Raw genomic sequence first — 18,599 nt, forward strand, 5'->3', positions numbered from 1 at the left:
CCGATGCAGGACATGTGGGAGATGCGGGTTTGATCCCTGTTGGGAAGATCCCTGGAGGAGGAAATGGCAACCTGCTCCAGGATTCTCACCTGGAGAATCCCATGGACAGAGGCTGCCTGGAGGGCTACAGTCCTTGGGGTCTCAGAGTTGGACACGACTGAGCGGATGTGTGCGTGCGGGTGTGGGTGTGCAGCCAGGACCCCACCGCGCGGTGGGGAAGACAGGGCAGACCCGGCCAAGAGGGCTGGCCTTGGAGAGACTTTCCAAGTTGCTCCTCATGCCTGGTGGCCCAGCCCCCTGCCATCAGCCAGCCCCAGAGCTCCTGGCAGGTTCTGTTTCCATCCACTCAGTCTCAGGACCCCAGCGTGGGCAGCCAGGAGCCCTCTCCCCAGAGGCTGGGATAGGGGAGAAGCAGGGCGGGTCCTCAAGGAACGATGTAGTCACTGTGCTTTCACAGGGGCCCCGGAGCTCCGTGAATTGCCCCCAGTCCCAGCTCCTGTCGCAGGCCCTGCTGCAAACCCCACTGCTGCTCTGTGGAGAATGTAGTCTTCCGACAGCCTTCTGAAAGGGCTGGCTTCTGGGATCACCCTCAAAATGTACCCACAGGCCTGGTGCTCCTGCGCCATGGCCGTCGGGGTCCGGGGGTGAAGCTGGGTCTGTGCAGGGGCTGGGGGGACAGGGTTGAAATAGAAGGTTGATTGGGAACCTGTAATGAGTCCACACTGCCAGCGGCGTAGAAATGAAAAGCGCAGCCCTTGGGGATTTACCAGAACATTCCAGCCCTTTCTCATCCCCACCCCCCAACCTGAGCTTCCCCCAAAGAGAACCCTTCCTTGCTAGAGGCACGGCCCCTTCAGGGGGGCAGGGAGAAGCCTTTGCCAGCTGCAAGTCCCCCCTAGCTCAGCTCACACCTTAGAACATCTTGTCCCCAATGAGCTGGCAGGGGTGCCGGCACGGAGTAGGGGGTGGGGTGGGGGGCTGCCGTATCTAACCGGGTCGATTGTGCATAACCGTCTGGGCTGGTTCATGGAATGTTCCGGGGGCCCCCTGCCCCTCCCTCTCCACACCCACCCACGGACCCCCCCATCCCCAAAGAAAGGAAAATTATTTTTCGTATTGTAAACTTTAAACACGAAAAAGCTGTTTTTAATTTAGCAGAAACTGGCTTGAGTCTTCACTCTGTGCACATTTGCGTCCTTCAGAGAGGCGGAACATGCGTGCACATAGGCACGCAGACCCTCACACGCACACCTGCATGTAGGCGTCTGACACACTCACCCACGTGGTCACGCTCACGCCCACAGGTAGCCTGGCTCCTAGGCTTGTGCATGCACCCACGTGCTCGCTCACGCACAGTTACACACACGCTCCAGGGCCAGCCTGACTCCTCCACACAGCACCGTGCAGAGGTCTGGAGCTCATCACCCCATCACCTCCTTCACCTTTCGCCCAGGGCAGCTCGGGCACGTAGGGACTGAGTGTGTGGAGATCCCCTCGGCTTCCAGATGTCCTGCTTCCCTGCCGTGGCCCTGGACGCGGCCGGCAGGAGCCTCCCTCCGCACCTGGGCTCGGGCTGTGGGAAAACACCCTCTCCCGGGACGGTGGGATGGAGGCCCGAGAGAGGGAGGCCAAGTGTGACTTCTGGGGCCTCACAGTGAGCGAGGGCCAAGGGGGCCTCGGGGGAGCCGCGTGAGGTGGGAATCTGCCCCAGACCTGGCTAGCTTGGAAACCCGCCCCTGGCTTCATCTCTGAGAACGCAACCCCAGCTCCTCTGTTCTCACGGGCCCCGGAGAGTTTGCTTCTCATGGAGGAGCCTCGGCGCACGGGTTTTATTAGGGGCACCTGGCCATGTATCCCGAGAGGCACAGCCTGAACGTTTGTTGCACAAATGAGAGCTTTGGGGGTGGGGAGGTAGGAGCAGAGCCTAACCGGCTCCAGCATCCATGGGCACGATTGGCCTACAGACCCTAAGGGCAAGAGGGCCAGGAAAGCAAGCTGCTGCCCGCAACAGAGGCCCAGCTTAGTTCCTGGGACTGACCCTGCTTGTTGCCACCCTGGTGGCCATGTCACCCCCTCACCAATAGAGCCATGATTTGGTGCCCAGCCTCAGGGGTTAATTTAGGATTTGGCTGAGCCATTCTTGGCAACGTCTTTTGTGGGGGTTGTTGTCGATCTGGGCACACTTCCCAGTTCTGGCCACAAGTTTTAAGGAGAAGTCTGGGGTGGGGGTTTCTGGACACAGGAGAAGTGCTGTTGCCCCCCTCCCTCCCTTATTATTTCCTACAAGGACACAATGCCAGGAGCTTCTGCAGCCATCTTGTGGCCATGAGGAGCAAGTTAAGACACACATAGAAATGCTGCCTCCCAGAGCCCTGAAATCATGGGGGCACCAGTCCCACCCTGGAACCTCTAATGTCCAGACTTCTTTTCATGAGAAATCACAATGTCTGTGTTGCTTAAGATACTAGTGGTCAGATATTCTGATAATTGTAATTCAAACAGTTCCAAAATTATAAGTGTAACAGATGCTGGGGTTTCCCCATCTTATGTAAGTCAAGGTTTTAATTTGCAAGTAACAAAACACTGGCCAATTTAAATATCAAGGACGTGCATTGGAATGCTGTTCAGTTCCTCACAAAAGTGGCAGGAAGGCTGGAAAACCAGGCTCAGAAAATGGCAGAAATCAAGAAGGCGAGGGCGATCAGCTGAAATCGTGCCCTGAGACTGGTTGGTGAGGTCATTCCTCCCACCACCTCAGAATCCAGATGCCTCAACTGGCACTGCCACTGGCACTCTGCCGTAGCTGCCCCGGACACCAGATGCCCCTGCCCCGGTGCTGTTTCTTTCCATCGCTTGGAGACATGCTGTTGGTCCAGCCCATGTCCTGTTCCAATGCATTAGCTGCCCGGGGGTAGGGAAAGTTAATACATCAGTGTATTAGTCAGCTACTGCTGCTGAGTAACGAGCAAGCCCAACTCTCAATGGCATGCAAAAATAAATATTTTTCCTATGTCTGTGACCTAGCTTGAGGGCAGGGTGTCTGTCTGTTCTGGGCTTCCCTTGGCTGGGCAGCTCTGCTTCCAAGTGCAAGACTGTGGAGTAACTGGGATGCTAAACTTCACCTGCCTTGCATCCTCCTGAGACCAACACCTCGTTAACCTGTGTTCTCCTCCTACAGTGGCGCCAGAGGACAAGTGGGATCAGGTGAGGCCTCCTAAGACCCAAAGTCAGAACTCGTGTGCTGTCACTTCTATCCATATTCCTTTGGCCAAAGCAAATAATGTGGCCAAGGTCAAAATCAGGGCTGGAGAAATATCCCCCATCTTGTGCAGGAGGAATGCACAGTGGTGTGGCAAAGGGCAGCAGAACATAGAAACAAATGGGAAACAGAGGCCTGTCATTTGATTGATCATACCATTGGCTTTAAACATTCTTTGCAGTTCTATGGTGCTTTCAAACTGTGGTTCTGGAGAAGACTCTTGAGAGTCCCTTGGATAGCAAGGAGTCCATCCTAAAGGAAATCAACCCTGAATATTCATTGGAAGGACTGATACTGAAGCTCCAATATTTTGGCCACCTGTTACGAAGAGCCAACTCATTGGAAAAACCCTGATGCTGGGAAAGATTGAGGGCAGGAGGAGAAGAGGGTGACAGAGGAAAAGATGGTTACATGGCATCACCGACTCAATGGATGTGAGTTTGATCAAGCTCAGGGAGATAGTGAAGGCCAGGGAAGACTGGCCCGCTGCAGTCCTCTGGGTCGCAGAGTTGGACACGACTAAGCATTTGAACAATAGCCATTGGCTTTGGAGCCTCAGTTGTCGGGGGGTGGGGACCAAATCCCCTTGATGGAGGCTCCCCAGCCTCCAGATGCTGGGCTACCGGAAAGAAAAGTCAGCTGTATCTCTTCTGCAGACACTATCCCTGAGAAGTTGGGGAACCCTCCTCTTTTACTGCTGAGTAGATTGGGGCCGTAAGTGTCCTGAGCTTCTGGACAGTGGAGGGGGTGCTCTGTGTGAGTTCAGCTGGAGCTCACCCAAGCCTCAGGGCATTGTGGGGTCATTGCCCCAGATATCCCTTCAGCATGGTGGTTACAGCAGGGACTGGACTGCTAGCTCTCCTCCTGCCCCACCATGCCCTAGAGCCATCCCCCTGGGTCCCTGCCGCTCCCCAACTCCAGCCTTCTCAGCAGCCCGCCCTGCCCTGCCTTCCACCCCTCACTCAGCCTGGGGTGGGAGGCCAAAAGGCCTGGGTTCTCATCTAACCTCTTATTCAATCGCGTAAGGAGCGAGCTACATGTCTGACATTTCTGACTTCCATCGCATTCTTCCCTTTTGCTTCATAATCAAACCTGGCTCCTGCTTTGCTTTTCAAAACTGTCTGAGGAGGGCCGGGTTTGGAAGTCAAAGACGGACCCTGGATGGTTTTCCTCTTTGCCTTCCCGCTCCAAATGGCCTGAGTTCACCTTCAGCAATGTGGGTACCCCAGATTGACTAAGATTCCATATAAGGCAGTGCAGAAAAGCAAGCCATGAAAACTAACATCTCGAGGTAGGGTTTTGCTTCCCTAACAGTGACTGAATGCTTGCAAGGAAGCAGGCACTGGGCTAAGTGCTTTACATGCGTTATCTAATCTTCCCAAGAACCTACTCTTGATGCCGAAAGCTCAGCTTCTCTATCACCAGTGCTGAGTTGAATCTCCAAGAGAGTTTTAGGTAAAGTAGAAAAGGAGAGCTTTATTACTTTGCCAGGCAAAGGGGGACACAGTGGGCTCCTGCCTTGAAAATCTACATGTCCCCACTTAGAGAGGACAGTGAGAAGTTTTACAGTAATGGTTCAAAGAGGGCATGATCAGCTTGTGGATATTCTTCTGAGGGGTTGGTCATGAGGTGAGTGGAAGTCAGCACCATCAACCTTCAGGTTCCAACTGGTCTGGGGTCTGCATGCTCGAGGGCAGCATACCATCGTTCACTGTCAGCTTCTCCCACCTGGAGGGGGTTTCAGTATCTGCAAAACAGTTCACAAGAGGGACTTCTGTGGTGATCCAGTGGTTAGGAATCTGCCTGCCAATGCAGGGGACATAGGTTCAATCCCGGGTTGGGGAGAATCCCACATGCTGTGGAGCAGCTGAGCCTGTGAGCCTAGAGCTCACGCTCTGCAGCAAGAGAAACCACCGCAATGAAGAGTAGCCCCTGCTTGCTGTTTCTCCCTTGCCTTGCATCCCCTCCCTCTCCTAATTAACATGTGCTTGAGTCTGCCTGTTGGAACTCAGGGAAGTTCATGCAGACTGAATGAAGTCTATTTCCTGTAATCAAACAAATGGGGGTCACAGAAAGACTTGTGTGCACAGGAGCCCCACAGGACCCTGCTTGGTTTCTGAGGAGCACAGTTATCCACATTTCACATGGGAGGACAGTGAGGCTGACAGGTGAAGTCACTTGCCCGTTGTCACACAGTTGGAGAACTGGCAAGGGCTTGGGCCACACAGACATGCTCAGGAACTTAGGTTTTAATTCAGCTTGTATTTAGAAGCTGTATTTTGAGGGGTGCTGTGGTGTGGATGCAGGGGAAAGGGCATTCTGGGCAGGAAGACAGCCTGTGCAAAGGCCCTGAGGCAAGATCAGCAAAGCTGGATGGAGAACATGAGAAAAGGAAGGGTGGGAGAGGAAGCTGGCGGAGAAAAAAGGCAACCAGGCAGAGGTATGGAGCATAGGAGAGAAAACTATTTCTTGGAGGCAGCAAGAAGTAGTTTATATGAGTTGCCTCTGAGCTTACATTCAGATATGTTCTGTAACTCAAGTGGAGCTATTTAAGAATGGGACACTCCCGATCCCTTTGGGTCAAGGCTGGCTGGAGAAGGATCCATGGCTGTGTGAGTCTAGAGGAAGGAACAGGTCTGCTTTGGGGTCAGGAATGGCTTTCTGGAGGAGGGGACATTTGAGGTGGGTTTTGAGGGACAGATAGGAGTTTCCTAGTCAGAAAATGAATCATTCAACAAACACTTCCTAATTCCCTCTCTCTGCCTAGTTTTGTGTTAGCCCTGAGGATCCAGGGAAACAGAATGAACACAGATGAATATAAAATGCAGCCTAAAGTGCTCAGAGCTATCCACAAAGAACAAGCTTTAGGAGTAGTGAATTGGGTGTGTCTGTGTTCTTTCTGCGTCCCACAGGAAATTCAAGCCCTGGAGCATATTAGCCGGGCGAACATGCTTTTAGCTTCCAATTTCTGCTCAGCCTATAGGGGAGCAGATAGCACCCCAAGACATAGCTGCCTTCAGAGAATGGGACGTTCCTGGGTCGTGAGGCACACATCCAAGGGTACGCTGTAGACTGGGCCCTCGCGGAGGGTCCGTCAGAGGAGAGCCCTGAAAGATGAGAAGGTGCCAGCCGTGAAAGGATCTGGGGAGAGAGCAGTGTGGGCAGAGGCAACAGCACGTGCAAAGATCTGGGGGTGGAACAGCACGGAAGCTGGGGTGGCTGCAGTGACGGCCCAGGGTGTGCAGGGACCCTGCGGGCCACTGGGAAGAGGGTGGACTTTTTTTTTTCCCTTGAACGTGATATGGAGCATGAGATCCACCCCACTTTACAAAGACGGTGAGCTGCTCCAGAAGCCCTGTCCGGGCCACACTGTGTGGCGGAAACTGCCTTTGATGAAGGGAGAAAGTGAAAACGTCAGGGCTGGGTTCTGCCTGGGTCACCAGACACCCTGGCCTCACCCTCCTCTGGGCTGGGGGTCAGTGGAGTAGGAGGAGGGCTCGGGTCACTGTCCGGCCATTGCGCAATAAGCAGCCTTGTGGCTCCCTCTGACTCATCACTAGGGTTTCGGATGGATCAAGTTACTGCCGGGGTGTGGGGTAAATGGGGGTGAGGAGGGCACGCACAGGCCCCTCACCTCTGCCCTGTAGGCATGGCCTCTTGCTGTGGCTGCTGTTACCCCCCAAATCTTTTCTCTTGCATCTTTCTCTGCCAAAACAGGCTTAATACAGCCATATGTAAGCGCTCAGGGTAACCAGCATTTTGTGAACACTTATTATGAGCCAGGCACTTGACACATGTTAACCTCATTTAAACCTTACAAAACCCGGTGTAGAGAAGGAAGCTGATCTCTGCTGTCAGGTCTGAGTTCCAGTCCTGGGCTGGCACTTAACTTGCTATGGGCAGCTGCTGTCCCTGCTCTGTCACTATTTCCTCTCCAATCTCACAAGACGGTGGCAGGAACTAGAAGTCACATAAATAGAATGCCCAGCCCCTTATCGGACTCCCAGAAGCTCCAGTCTCAGTGCTATGGAGAGGAGATGGATTTTAAATCGACTTCAGTATGAAAGAGAATGGGGACTTCCCTGAAGGCTCAGTGGTTAAGAATCCACCTTCCAATTCAGGGGACTGGGTTCCATCCCTGGCCAGGGAACTAAGATCCCACATGCTATGGAGCAAATGAACCCTTATGTCACAACTACTGAGCCTGCAGGCTTTGGAGACTGTGCACCGCAATAAAGAATCTGGGCTCAGGGAGGTGGGAGGGGGGATCGGGATGGGAAATACATGTAAATCCATGGCCGAGTCATTTCAATGTATGGCAAAAACCACTACAATATTGTAAAGTAATTAGCCTCCAACTAATAAAAATAAATGGAAAAGAAAAAGATTAAAAAAAAAAAAAGGAATCTGGGCTCAACATGAAGACCCAGTGCAGCCTTAAAAAAAAAAAAAAAAAAAAAGAGGGAGAGAGAATTATTGGTTCATATAACTGAAAAGGCAGGAGCGTCCAGCTTCAAGAATGGCCAGATGCAGGAATTCAGACAGTATCTCTACCTCTGGTCCTGTTTGCTTTTGTGTGGGTTCACTCTCCGGTCACCTCCCTCTTTCTGTTTTATTTATTTATTTACCTTTGGCTGTGATGGGCCTTCATTGTGCTGCAGGCCTTTTCTCTAGTTTCGGTGAGTGGGGGATACTCTGTGGCAGTGTGCAGGCTTCTCTGCAACGGCTTCTCTTGTTGCGGAGCTCGGGCCCTAGAGCACAGGCTCAATAGTTGCGGTGCATGAGCTTAGTTGCTCTGTGGCATGTGGCATCTTCCAGGGCCAGGGATCGAACCTGTGTCTCCTGCACTGGCAGGCAGATTCTTTACCACTGAGCCACCAGGGAAGCCCCTCCCTCCCTCCCTCCCTCCCTCTGTCTTTTTTTCTTTTGTCTGTACTTGTGGTGTGCTGCTTGCAGGATAGTTCCCTAACCAGGGCTTGAACCCAGGCTGTGACAGTGAGAGCAGGCATCCGAACCACTAGACCACCAGGGAAATCCCCAGGCCTCCTCTCTTCAAGTGCAGTGAGAGTGAAAGTCACTCAGCCGTCTCCGACTGCTTGCAACCCTATGGACTCTACAGTCCGTGGACTTCTCCAGGCCAGGATACTGGAGTGGGTAGCCTTTCCCTCCTCCAGGGGATCTTCCCAACCCAGGGATCGAACCCAGGTCTCCTGCATTGCAGGCGGATTCTTTACCGTCTGAGCCACCATGAAAGCCCAGAGGTCTGTGTTATCCTTCAGATCAGCTACCCAAGCAAAGACAGTGCTTCTCTTTCCCATGCTTCAAACAAAAATTCCAGACTTGTATCTCATTGGGCAAACTGGGTCACATGCCTACCCTCATCCAATCATGATGGTCAGAGCAGTGGCTCTTATGATGGGCCAAGGCTTTCAAGTTTAGGGGGAGACTTTGTAGGGTGAGTGAGCCATGAGACCAACTCAACCACAAACCAGGGGCTGAAGTTAGGAAATGAAGGGCAGTCGGTTGTCAACACCCCAGATGGGGGGCAGATACTTGGTAGGCAAAAAGGCCAGAAGTCCAAGAAAGTGCTCAAGACAACATGAACAAGAAGGACAAAAAGAGCAGTGGGGACTTGCCTGATGGCCCACTGGATAAGACATTGAGCTTCCAATGCAGGCGGCCTGGGTTTGATCCTTGGTCAGAGAACTAGATCCTACATGCTGCAAAGAAGCCCTGGTGCAGTCAAATAAATAAAAATAAATATTAAAAACAGAGCAGTGGCAGTCCCCAGTTCAGTTCAGTTGCTCAGTTGTGTCCGGCTCTTTGCGACCCCATGGACTGCAGCATGCCAGGCTTCCCTGTCCATCACCAACTCTTGGAACTTGCTCAAACTCATGTCCATCGAGTTGGTGATGCCATCCAACCCTCTCATCCTCTGTCATCCCCTTCTCCTCCTGCCTTCAAGCTTTCCCAGCATCAGGGTCTTTTCCAAGGAGTCAGTTCTTTGCATCAGGGGGCCAAAGTATTGGAGTTTCAGCTACAGCATCAGTCCTTCCAATGACTATTCAGGATTGATTTCCTTTAGGATGGACTGGTTGGATCTCCTTGCAGTCCAAGGGACTCTCAAGAGTCTTCTCCAACACCACAGTTCAAAAGCATCAATTCTTAGAAGTATGTGCTCATTTCCTCCTGCTAGAACTCCAAAATCACAACTCGCTGTTGAACAACCACTGAGAGGAGAATGTTGGATCCCACCAAACAAAGATACCCTATGTCCAAGGGCAAAGGAGAAGCCCCAGCAAGATGGTAGGAGGGGTGCAGTTGTGTTTAGACTCAAACCCCATACCCACCAGAGAAGCTCAGAGGGCTCAAACAAAACCTTGTGAGCACCAGGTCCCAGAGACCCCACAGAGACCGAGCCAGACCTGTGTTTGAGTCTTCTGTGGAATTACAGGTCAGCAGTGGCCTGCCGCAGGGGCAGGGGCTCTGGGTGCAGCAGACCTGGTCACACAGCGTGTGGCATAATTCCTCTTGGAGGAGGTCGCCATTAACCCCACCATAGAGCCACCGAGCAGACGACCCACAAACTGCAGAACAAAGAAATTCTTGCACTGTTAAGAAAGTTCTAGGACCCACAACATATTTCCCAACCTGGGGATCTGGCAAAAGGACTGAGAACTCCTAGAGAATTTGACTTTGGAGGTCAGTGGGATTTGACCACAGAGCTTACATAGGCCTAGGGAAACAGACTCTTGGAGGGCACAAACAAAACCTTGTGTGCACCAGGACCTAGGAGAAAGGAGCAGTGACCCCACAAGAGACTGACCCAGACTTGCCTGTGAGTGTCCAGGAGTCTCTAGCGGAGGTGTGAGTTGGCGGTGGCCTGCTGCAGGGTCAGGGGCACTGAGTGTGGCAGTATGTGCCCGGGACCTTCTGAAGGAGGTCGCCATTCTCTTCACTATCTCCACCATAGTTTGGTCTCAGGTCAAACAACAAGGAGGGAACATAGCCTGTTTTCAACAGAAAATTGGATTAAAGATTTACTGAGCATGGCCCCGCCCATCAGAAAAAGACCTAGTTTCGACCCCCACAGTCAGTCTCTCCCATCAGGAAGCTTCCATAAGCTTCTTATCCTTGTCAGAGGGCAGACAGAATGAAAATCACAGTCACAGAAAACTAATCAAACTGATCACATGGACCACAGCCTTGTCTAACTCAATGAAACTATGAGCCATGCCGTGTAGGGCCACCCAAGACGGATGGGTCATGGTGGAGAGTTTCTGACAAAATGTGGTCCACTGGAGAAGGGAACGGCAAACCACTTCAGTGTTTTTGCCTTGAGAACCCCATTAACAGTATGAAATGGCAGTTCCCAGAACATTCCAAATTAAAATGCGTATGTGTATGTATTTAATGTGGACATTTCATTAAACTGTTACCAGATGTAAATAAAAGCATGTTTGGAAAACGCTGGTGTCCCCCTATCATTTCCATCAGTGTCCCCTCCAGCCATCCCTCACCCTGGTAAAAAGTGTGCTTGTTATGAAATTACAGGTACCCCAAATTCCCCTGGCTGCCCCTCCTGATTTCTGCCCTGCCCATACCCTGAAATCCCTAGAGCCTCCTGAACATAAACTTTCGATATTGGTGGTTTTGGTCCCTCAGCTTGGGTAGGAACAACTAGATGTCAGAGTCCCCCCCTCCCTAGGTCTCTCTCCACCCCCAGGTCATTGGGGAGACTCTGCTCTCCCTTTCACTGCTGGGTCTGGGTGGGGTTTCTGGACCTGTCCTTTAGCACCTGATGAAAAAGCTGGACTTTCTTGAGTAAAACTGGACTGGAGAAATTCACAGAGAGAAGGCTGAAGCTCTGTAGTTCCAGTTTTCCGAGCTTAAGGATACAGAGAATAGGAGCTGGAGAGGGAATAGGAATGGGGAAAGAAAGGTGTTAAGGATGACATTGGGATTTTGAGCTGGGTACTGATCACACCCCCCAAACCATGGTGGCCACAGGAGCCTCCTTTCCTAATATCGTTCTCCTCTAACTGAAAGTGGCTCAGCCGTGTCCAACTCTTTGTACTCCATGGACTGTATAGTCCAGGGAATTCTCTAGGCCAGAATACTGGAGTGGGTAGCCTTTCCTTCCTCCAAGGGATCTTCCCAATCCAGGGATCGAACCCAGGTCTCCCGCTTTGCAGGCGGATTCTTTACCAGCTGAGCCACAAGGGAAGCCCACTCTCCTCTTTACCCATTACTGGTTTTATTTTCCACATCACATTTCTCTCCATCTGAAAAGTTTTGGGGTCATTTATTGGTGGGTTCTATTCCCCTCTCCTCGACTGTGCACCCTATGAGGGCAGGGACCACGTCTTCTTGCTCATGCCGTTTCCCCAATATGCTTGGCATACATAGGCGTTCAATAACTGAATGAATGCATGCATGGATGAGCAAAGCCCTGAACTGGTGTCTGAGCTGAACTGGTCCGAGCCGAGGCTCAGCCTCGAGAGCTACCTGTCCTTGCAGTAGGTGCTTGTTCCAACCTGGTGACCTGGAAAGATCGGCCTCGAGGAGTCACTCTCTTGGGGGCTCCAGTTCCCCAGTCCGCTCCCGGACCATGGCCAACAGCCAGACAGCCGCTGTCCAGCGGGCCAGGAGACGGCTCACTGCGCCTGCGCCGAAGTCCTCCCCCTCCCTCTCCCACCTCCCCTTCTGGCCTCTGAGCTTGCCGCCGAAGCGCGCGCATGCGCCATCGCCCCCGCGTCGCGCGCCTCACCTGTGCGCACGCGCCGCTCTCACGCCCGCCGACGCGCCTGCGCACTGCCCGCCGCCCGCGGGTCTGGTCGGCGCTTGCGTGGTGGCACAGGGGAGTGGGGGGGCGAGGAGGTGGAGGAGGAGGAGGAGGAGGAGGAGGCGGCGGCGAGAAGATGGCGACTTCGAACAATCCGCGGAAATTCAGCGAGAAGATCGCGCTGCACAACCAGAAGCAAGCGGAGGAGACAGCGGCTTTCGAGGAGGTCATGAAGGACCTGAGCCTGACGCGGGCCGCGCGGGTAAGGGGGCTTCCCTCGCCGACCCCTCTGGGCCGGAGAGGGAGGGAGGGGGCGCGTGTCCCGCGCGTGCACGGGGCGGGGGGCGCGCGGCGGGGGCGGGGCGCGCGGCGGGGGCGGGGCTTGGCACGGCCCTAGGAGACAGGTGTCCCCACGCCCCGGGCGTCGTGGGCGGGGACAGGTGCCCCCACATCATCGATACCTGAAGGGGTACAGGTGTCTCTCCATCACTGCTACCTGAAGTGGGGGACAGGTGTCACTACATCACGGTTACCTGTATGAGCAGGAGCCTCTGCATCATTACTCGCTGGAGGGAACAGGTGCGACTACATCATTGTTACCTGCGGGGGGGAAGGTGTCCCCACATTGCTACCTGATAGGTGCTTTTATATCACTGCTCCCTAGGGGAGTGATACTGAGGTGCTTGAACTGGGTGCTGCTTGTGAGCATCACTGTTGCCTGGGAAGGTGGGATAGGTGCTCCTGTATCATTGGTGCCTGAAGGGGACAGCTGCCGCCTCACCCTTGCTACCTGAAAGGACAGGTGTCTCTACATCACTGTCATCTGTGCACTTACTCCCTGAGTGCTGGGGGAAGGACAGGTCCCCCTACTTGCAGACCTGAGGTGAGATAGGTGTTTCTCGCTTTTGGATATCTGAGGGGAAGGTCTGGCGCCTCCCTTGTGGGGACCTGAGTGGGGTCAGGAAGGCAGATTGGGCTCAGTCTTGGAGCTTGGAGTGGCAACAGCTGCCCCTTCCCCATGTAGCCCATATGGTGGGGACCAGGTGTTGTTCCTCCCACAAGGACACGGGACAGCTGGCCTCAGATGGCCCCTGGCCCCTCAGGACCAGAGTGGAGGGACAGTTCTTCCTCAGATGGCTGGGTGCATATGGTGTGCAGGGGCAGGCCAGATGACCTGCCAACCTCACCTGGCTGTAGGCCTGGAGCAGGGGCTTGGTCATGGCTGGGTTTGGGGACCTGGCTCTCCTGGGCCCCAGCTCTCTGGCGACCGCCATGAAATGCCAGACTGCTTGGGTCTCGGTGTCCTCCTTTGTGGAATGTGTCTTGCAAGCCCTTCCTCGTGGTTGAGGGAGGGGAGCGTGCTTTGCGCAGGTGGCAGTAAATCTCTGCTTTGATCCTGCGGAGGGATGGGACCTCCGTGCTGCACCCTGAGGCCTTGGGGAGGGGTTGAGTGGGAGCTGCAGACACCTGCTTCGCTGGGTTCTGGATTTGGCATCTGAGCTGACTGTCCTTGGGCTTCCCCGGTGGCTCAGGTGGTAAAGAATCCACCTGCAATACAGGAGACCTGGGTTTGATTCCTGGATTGGGAAGATCCCCTGAAGGGAATGGCTATCCACTCCAGTATTCTTGCCTGGAGAGTCTCATGGACTGAGGAGCCTGGCAGGCTACAGTCCATGGGGTTAGAAAGAGTTGCACCTGGCTGAGCAACTAACATTTGACTCTCCTAGGTAGACCCACTGTACCTTTGTGATGTGAGCCTCAGTCTCTGATTCCTCGGGTGGGATTTTGGGGTGATGTTATTTTTTTAATAACTTGCTTGTTTCTCTCTGAGATCATGACCTTAAGACTTGAATGTGTATCTTCATTTCCATGCATTTGTTCAGCACATATCAACTGGGTGCTCATTGTCGGGGCAGGTCCTGCCTGTCCCTGCTCCAGGATGTGACTGGTGAATGAATGAATGACAGTGTGCAACCTGAGTGTCCTTCATACGTCAAGATTTCTAAGGACACGCGCGTCCACTTCATCTTGTCTCCAGCATGAAGCATGTCCTAGCATGCAATAGGTGTCTAGTGTATGTGGTATGACAGGAAGAAGGGGTCACACTGATTTGTGGCAGTCTTCATGATTGGAGGTCTGGTTTCAGCTTTAAGGTTGGAAATGAATTATTGTTGTTGGAAACATTTCTTTAAAATGACAGCTTTTTAAAGATATAGTTTGTATACCATATAATTCACTTATTCAAAGTGTATAGTTCAGTGGTTTTTAGTATATTTACAGAGTTGTGCCATCATCACCGCTGTCTAATTCCAGAACATTGTCATCACTCCCATAAGAAGCTCCTCACCCATTAGCAATCACTTTTCACTTGCTGCTCCCCCAGCCCCCTGGCAGCCACCAGCTTTTCTGTTTTTGCGGATTTACCTGTTCTGGACGTTTCATATAAATGGAATCATACAAGATGTGGCCTTTTGTGTCTGCTTTCTTTCACTCAGGGTAGTGTTTTCGAGGTTCATCCGGATTTTAGCATGTATCAGGAAACTTCTTTCCTTTTTATGTGCTAAGTCGTTTCAGTTGTGTCTGACTCTTTGCCACCCCGTGGACCATAGCCCGCCAGGCTCCTGTGTCCATGGGATTCTCTAGGCAATACTGGAGTGGGTTGCCATATCCTCCTGTTTCTTTTTTATGGCTGAGTAATATTCCTGGGTGTGGATGGACCACATTTCTTTATCCATTTATTGGCTGATGGACTTAGAGATTCTAAAATGTAAGTTTACTTATTGTGGCTGAGCCGGGGGTTCGTCGGGGCCCGAGGGCTCTCCAGTTGTGGTGTGTGGACTTAGTTGCCCCATGGCACGTGGGACCTTAGTTCTCTGACCAGGAATTGAGCTCGCAGCCCCTGTATTGGAAGGTGAATTCTTAACCCCTGGACCATCCGGAAAGTCCCTAGAAAAGCTTTTTTAAGGTTTGCAAACAGCAGTTCCCTTGACGCCCGGTAACCATTTCCCATCTCTGTTGCCTTCCTTTACACTGGAAGTTGGGGAGGTGGGGTGGGCTTGGGCCCTGGGCAGAGGTGAGCTTATGCTAGATCGTTACAGAGCGGTGCTCTCTGTTGGGGGTAGTTCTGTCCTAGGGGACGCTGGGCAGCGACATTGCCGGTTGCCTCCCCTGGGCAACGAGCTGCTACCGGCATCTAGTATGTAGAGAGCAGGGGTGCCGCTCAGCACCCCACAACGCACAGATGGTGATCTGGCCCTAGCTGTCAGCAGCGCCAAGGCCGAGAAGCCTTTGGTTTGGAGGAAACGCTGTGTGGGCAGGGGGCTGCGAGCTTTGTACCCGGGCAGATAGTTCAAAACGCGGTGCCCACTGTGGGTGGGCCTTTGCCCGCACCTGCGACCTGGCTGGGCGAGCGCGTTCTGCACCCGTTCCCGTGACGGCCTGTGGCGTGGGGTACAGCTTCAGCGCGTGGCGCAGGTGAGCAAGCCTGCTTGGTGCAGGGTCTCCTCCCGCCCACCCTCCGTGGCCGCAGCCTGCCGTGCTGCCTGCACCTGCAAGCGGGTGGGGCGAGGCACAGTTGGTACCTCCTCTTCTCGTGGAGTTCCTCCGGTCAGCTCGTCCGCTCCTGGAGCGAGCGGCGCCCCTTGTGTTCACATTGGTCTGCTCAGTCTTCCGTGGTGATGGGTGTGCCCACCGAGCCTCCTCCGGTGAGCGGTGTTGAGCCTGAGGCGTTCATCTGTGCTGTCACGTTACCTAGGGGCAGGGACCCCGAGGGCTAGGTCGGGTCGGGGGATGGGGTGTGATGTCTGCTTGCGAGTAGCAGGGTAGAGGGGTGGGTGCATGAACCTTCCTTTCTCATCCTTGGACTTGGGCAGCCTGATGTGCCGGGAGGGCTGTGACACTCTGCTGTGTGACTTGGGTTGGGTTTCCTAACCTCTCTGGGCCCCAGAATCCTGATCTGTGCTTACTCCACAAAATGACATTTTTATTTGCCCAGCATATCCCAGAGACAGTGTTAGGTACTAGGGTGGTTGCTGTTCAGTAGCTCAGTCATGTCCAACTCTCTGCGACCCCAAGGACTGCAGCACACCAGGCTTCCTTGTCCTTCACTATCTCCACTATCTTCACTCGTGTCCGTTGAGCCGGTGATGCCATCCAACCATCTCATCCTCTGTCGCCCCCTTCTCTTCCTGCTTTCAGTCTTTCCCAGCATCAGGGTCTTTTCCAGTGAGTCAACTCTTTGTATCACGTGGCCAAAATATTGGAGTTTCAGCTTCAACATCAGTCCTTCCAGTGAATATTCAGGGTTGATTTCTTTTAGGATTGACTGGTATGATCTCCTTGCTGTCCATGGGACTCTCAAGAGTCTTCCCCAGCACCACAGTGGAGCCAGCAGCATATTGAGGCATGTGAGGACCATGTTCTTGGAGAGGCAGCATGGTTTTAGCATGGGACAGGAGAGAATTGCTCCAAATAAACAAGGCAGATGCTCTCAGAGAGAAGCAAATCCATGTGCTAGGAATGGCTAGGGTGGGAGGCTGACGCTTGGACGGTGAGACAGAGCCCCCCATGCCAGGAGGGTTGTCCCTTGTGAGGGAGGCAGGTGCAGAGACCACAAGGTGAGAAGGGCTTGGCAAGGTTGAAGCTGGCATGTTGAGAGAGAGGAGAGATGAAGCTGGCTCCTGAGGGAGGAGCCCTGGGAAGATTTGTGATGGTCAGTGGGCTGGTCCTTTGCTTGTTTTTGTAGCAGCTTTATTGAGATATCATCCCCAATACATTCTGGCCAGTCATTGAAGCTGTACCATCCAGGGGTTCTTAGCGTATACACAGAGTTGTGTAACCATCACCTGTCGACTTTAGAACATTTTCATCAGCCCAGAGAGAAACCCCGTCCCTGGGACTTCGCTGGCTTTCCATTGGTTGGGACTCCACACTTCCAATGCGGGGGGCATGGGTTCAGTTCCCGGTCAGGAAACTAGGATCCCACATGCTGCTTGGCACAGCTGAAAAATGAAAATAACAATGAGAATAATAAAATATTTAAAAAGAAATAAAAAAGAAACCTCCGTCCCCATTAGCAGTCACTCCCCAAGCCCCCGGCACCCACCAATCTGTTCTCCATCCCTGTGGGTCTGCATGTTCTGGACATGTCATAGAAATGGAATCACGCAAGATGTGGCCTTTTATGTCTGACGTCTCAGACATAAACTCAGTATGTTTCTGATGTTCATCCATGTTGTAGAGTGTATCAGTCCTTTCCCTTTTAAAAAATAGTGGTAAAACAGACAAAACATACATTTACCATCTTAACCATCATGAGCAATTCGGTGGTGGTACGTACTTTCTCCACCATCTGTTGCTTTATTACTCTTTTTAAAAAAATGATCTATTTCTGGCTGCACTGGGTCCTCATTGCGGTGTGTGGCTTCTTGCTGTGGTGGTTTCTCTTGTTTTGGAGCCTGGGCTCTAGGCTCGGGGCTTCAGTAGTTGTGCTACATGGGCCTAGCTGCTCTGCAGCACGTGGGACCTTCCGCGACCAGGGATCCAGACCCGTGTGCCCTGCATTGGCGGGTGAATTCTTTCCCACTGGACCACCGGGGAAGCCCCGCTTCATTCCTCTTTCAGGCGAGTGATACTCCATCATGTGGAGACACCATGATTTGTTCCTCCGTTCATTCATTGGTGGACACGGGTGGTTTCCACCTTCTGGCCTTTGTGAGTAGCGCCACCATGGGGTTCCTGTCCAATCACCTGTATAGACGTAGGTCTTCCTTTCCCTTGGGTGTCCGTGCCACGGAGTAGAGCTGCTTGGTCAAGCGGTAACTCTCCATTTGATCATTTAAGGCTGCTCCGTGTCTTACAAAGATGGCCAAGAACTGAATGGGCAGGAGGGGTGAGAAGGGAAGCAGGCAGATGGTGAGAGGCCGCTGTCAGCCTCGGGTTGGAGAGTGGAGAAGGTGGCCGTGGCAGTGACCCAGAACAGTGGGTACTGGTGATATTTTGGCAGCAGAGGTGACTGAATGTGTGGGTGGATCGGATGTGGGAGGTGCGGGCAAGGGATGCGGGCGAGTCGCCCAGTTGCCAGCGGCCCAGGACACAGGAGGCTCTGCCTGTGACCGATCACTGAACATCCCGGGGAGCAGCACCTGGGCCAGAGAAAGCCTGCCTGCAAAGCGGTCCACAGGGACCCGGCTGGGCTGCTGGCTCTAGCTGTGCGGAAGGCGGGCGTTCTCCGGGTCCTACCCTGTGACGGGGGTGGCTCTGCAGAGGCTGTTGGGAAACCAGGCCCCTGGGCCGCAGCCACTGCGCGGTGGTGTCTTGGGTTAGCTGAGCGTAGAGGCCGCCCCCAGTCCTGGCCTCCGTCCTGGCTCTGGCACTGTTTGCCTCTGTGCCGGCTGCTTCGAGTGTCTGGTGCCATCTGCAGCCTTGACACTCACACGCATGCACGCAGGCCCCGCCGAGCTGCTCTGTGGAGAGGAGGGGATGCACCGGCGCCCGCCTCCACAAGGCCCTGGCAGTCTCCTTGCTCTCCAGCTTGTGAGCTGCCTGCCCAGTAGG

At 53.5% G+C, this 18,599-nt stretch overlaps 1 protein-coding gene and 1 long non-coding RNA gene across 7 annotated transcripts in view; one reads left to right on the forward strand and one right to left on the reverse strand.

Moving 5' to 3' along the window:
* Positions 1–4,715: 4,715 nt before the first annotated feature.
* On the reverse strand, positions 4,716–11,998 carry LOC122440768. Its single transcript, XR_006269161.1, has 2 exons — positions 11,768–11,998; positions 4,716–5,006 (listed from the first exon to the last, which is right to left on the reverse strand). It is a non-coding gene; the product is annotated as an uncharacterized LOC122440768 (long non-coding RNA).
* Positions 11,999–12,048: 50 nt separating this feature from the next.
* CRTC1 (CREB regulated transcription coactivator 1) overlaps positions 12,049–18,599 on the forward strand; it is an 86,115-nt gene continuing 79,564 nt past the window's right edge. For 3 of the 6 annotated variants that reach the window (XM_043467413.1, XM_043467410.1, XM_043467414.1), the window contains exon 1: positions 12,051–12,306. In XM_043467413.1, coding sequence (XP_043323348.1) covers positions 12,181–12,306 — 126 coding nt within the window. In that variant the 5' untranslated portion in view covers positions 12,051–12,180. Of the gene's footprint in view, positions 12,307–18,599 lie in introns of all 6 variants that reach the window. The other 3 variants (XM_043467409.1, XM_043467415.1, XM_043467412.1) reach the window with 2 other exon arrangements.

The sequence above is a fragment of the Cervus canadensis genome, chromosome 4 (genome assembly GCF_019320065.1).
Source record: "Cervus canadensis isolate Bull #8, Minnesota chromosome 4, ASM1932006v1, whole genome shotgun sequence".
Classification (NCBI taxonomy): Eukaryota; Metazoa; Chordata; class Mammalia; order Artiodactyla; family Cervidae; genus Cervus; species Cervus canadensis.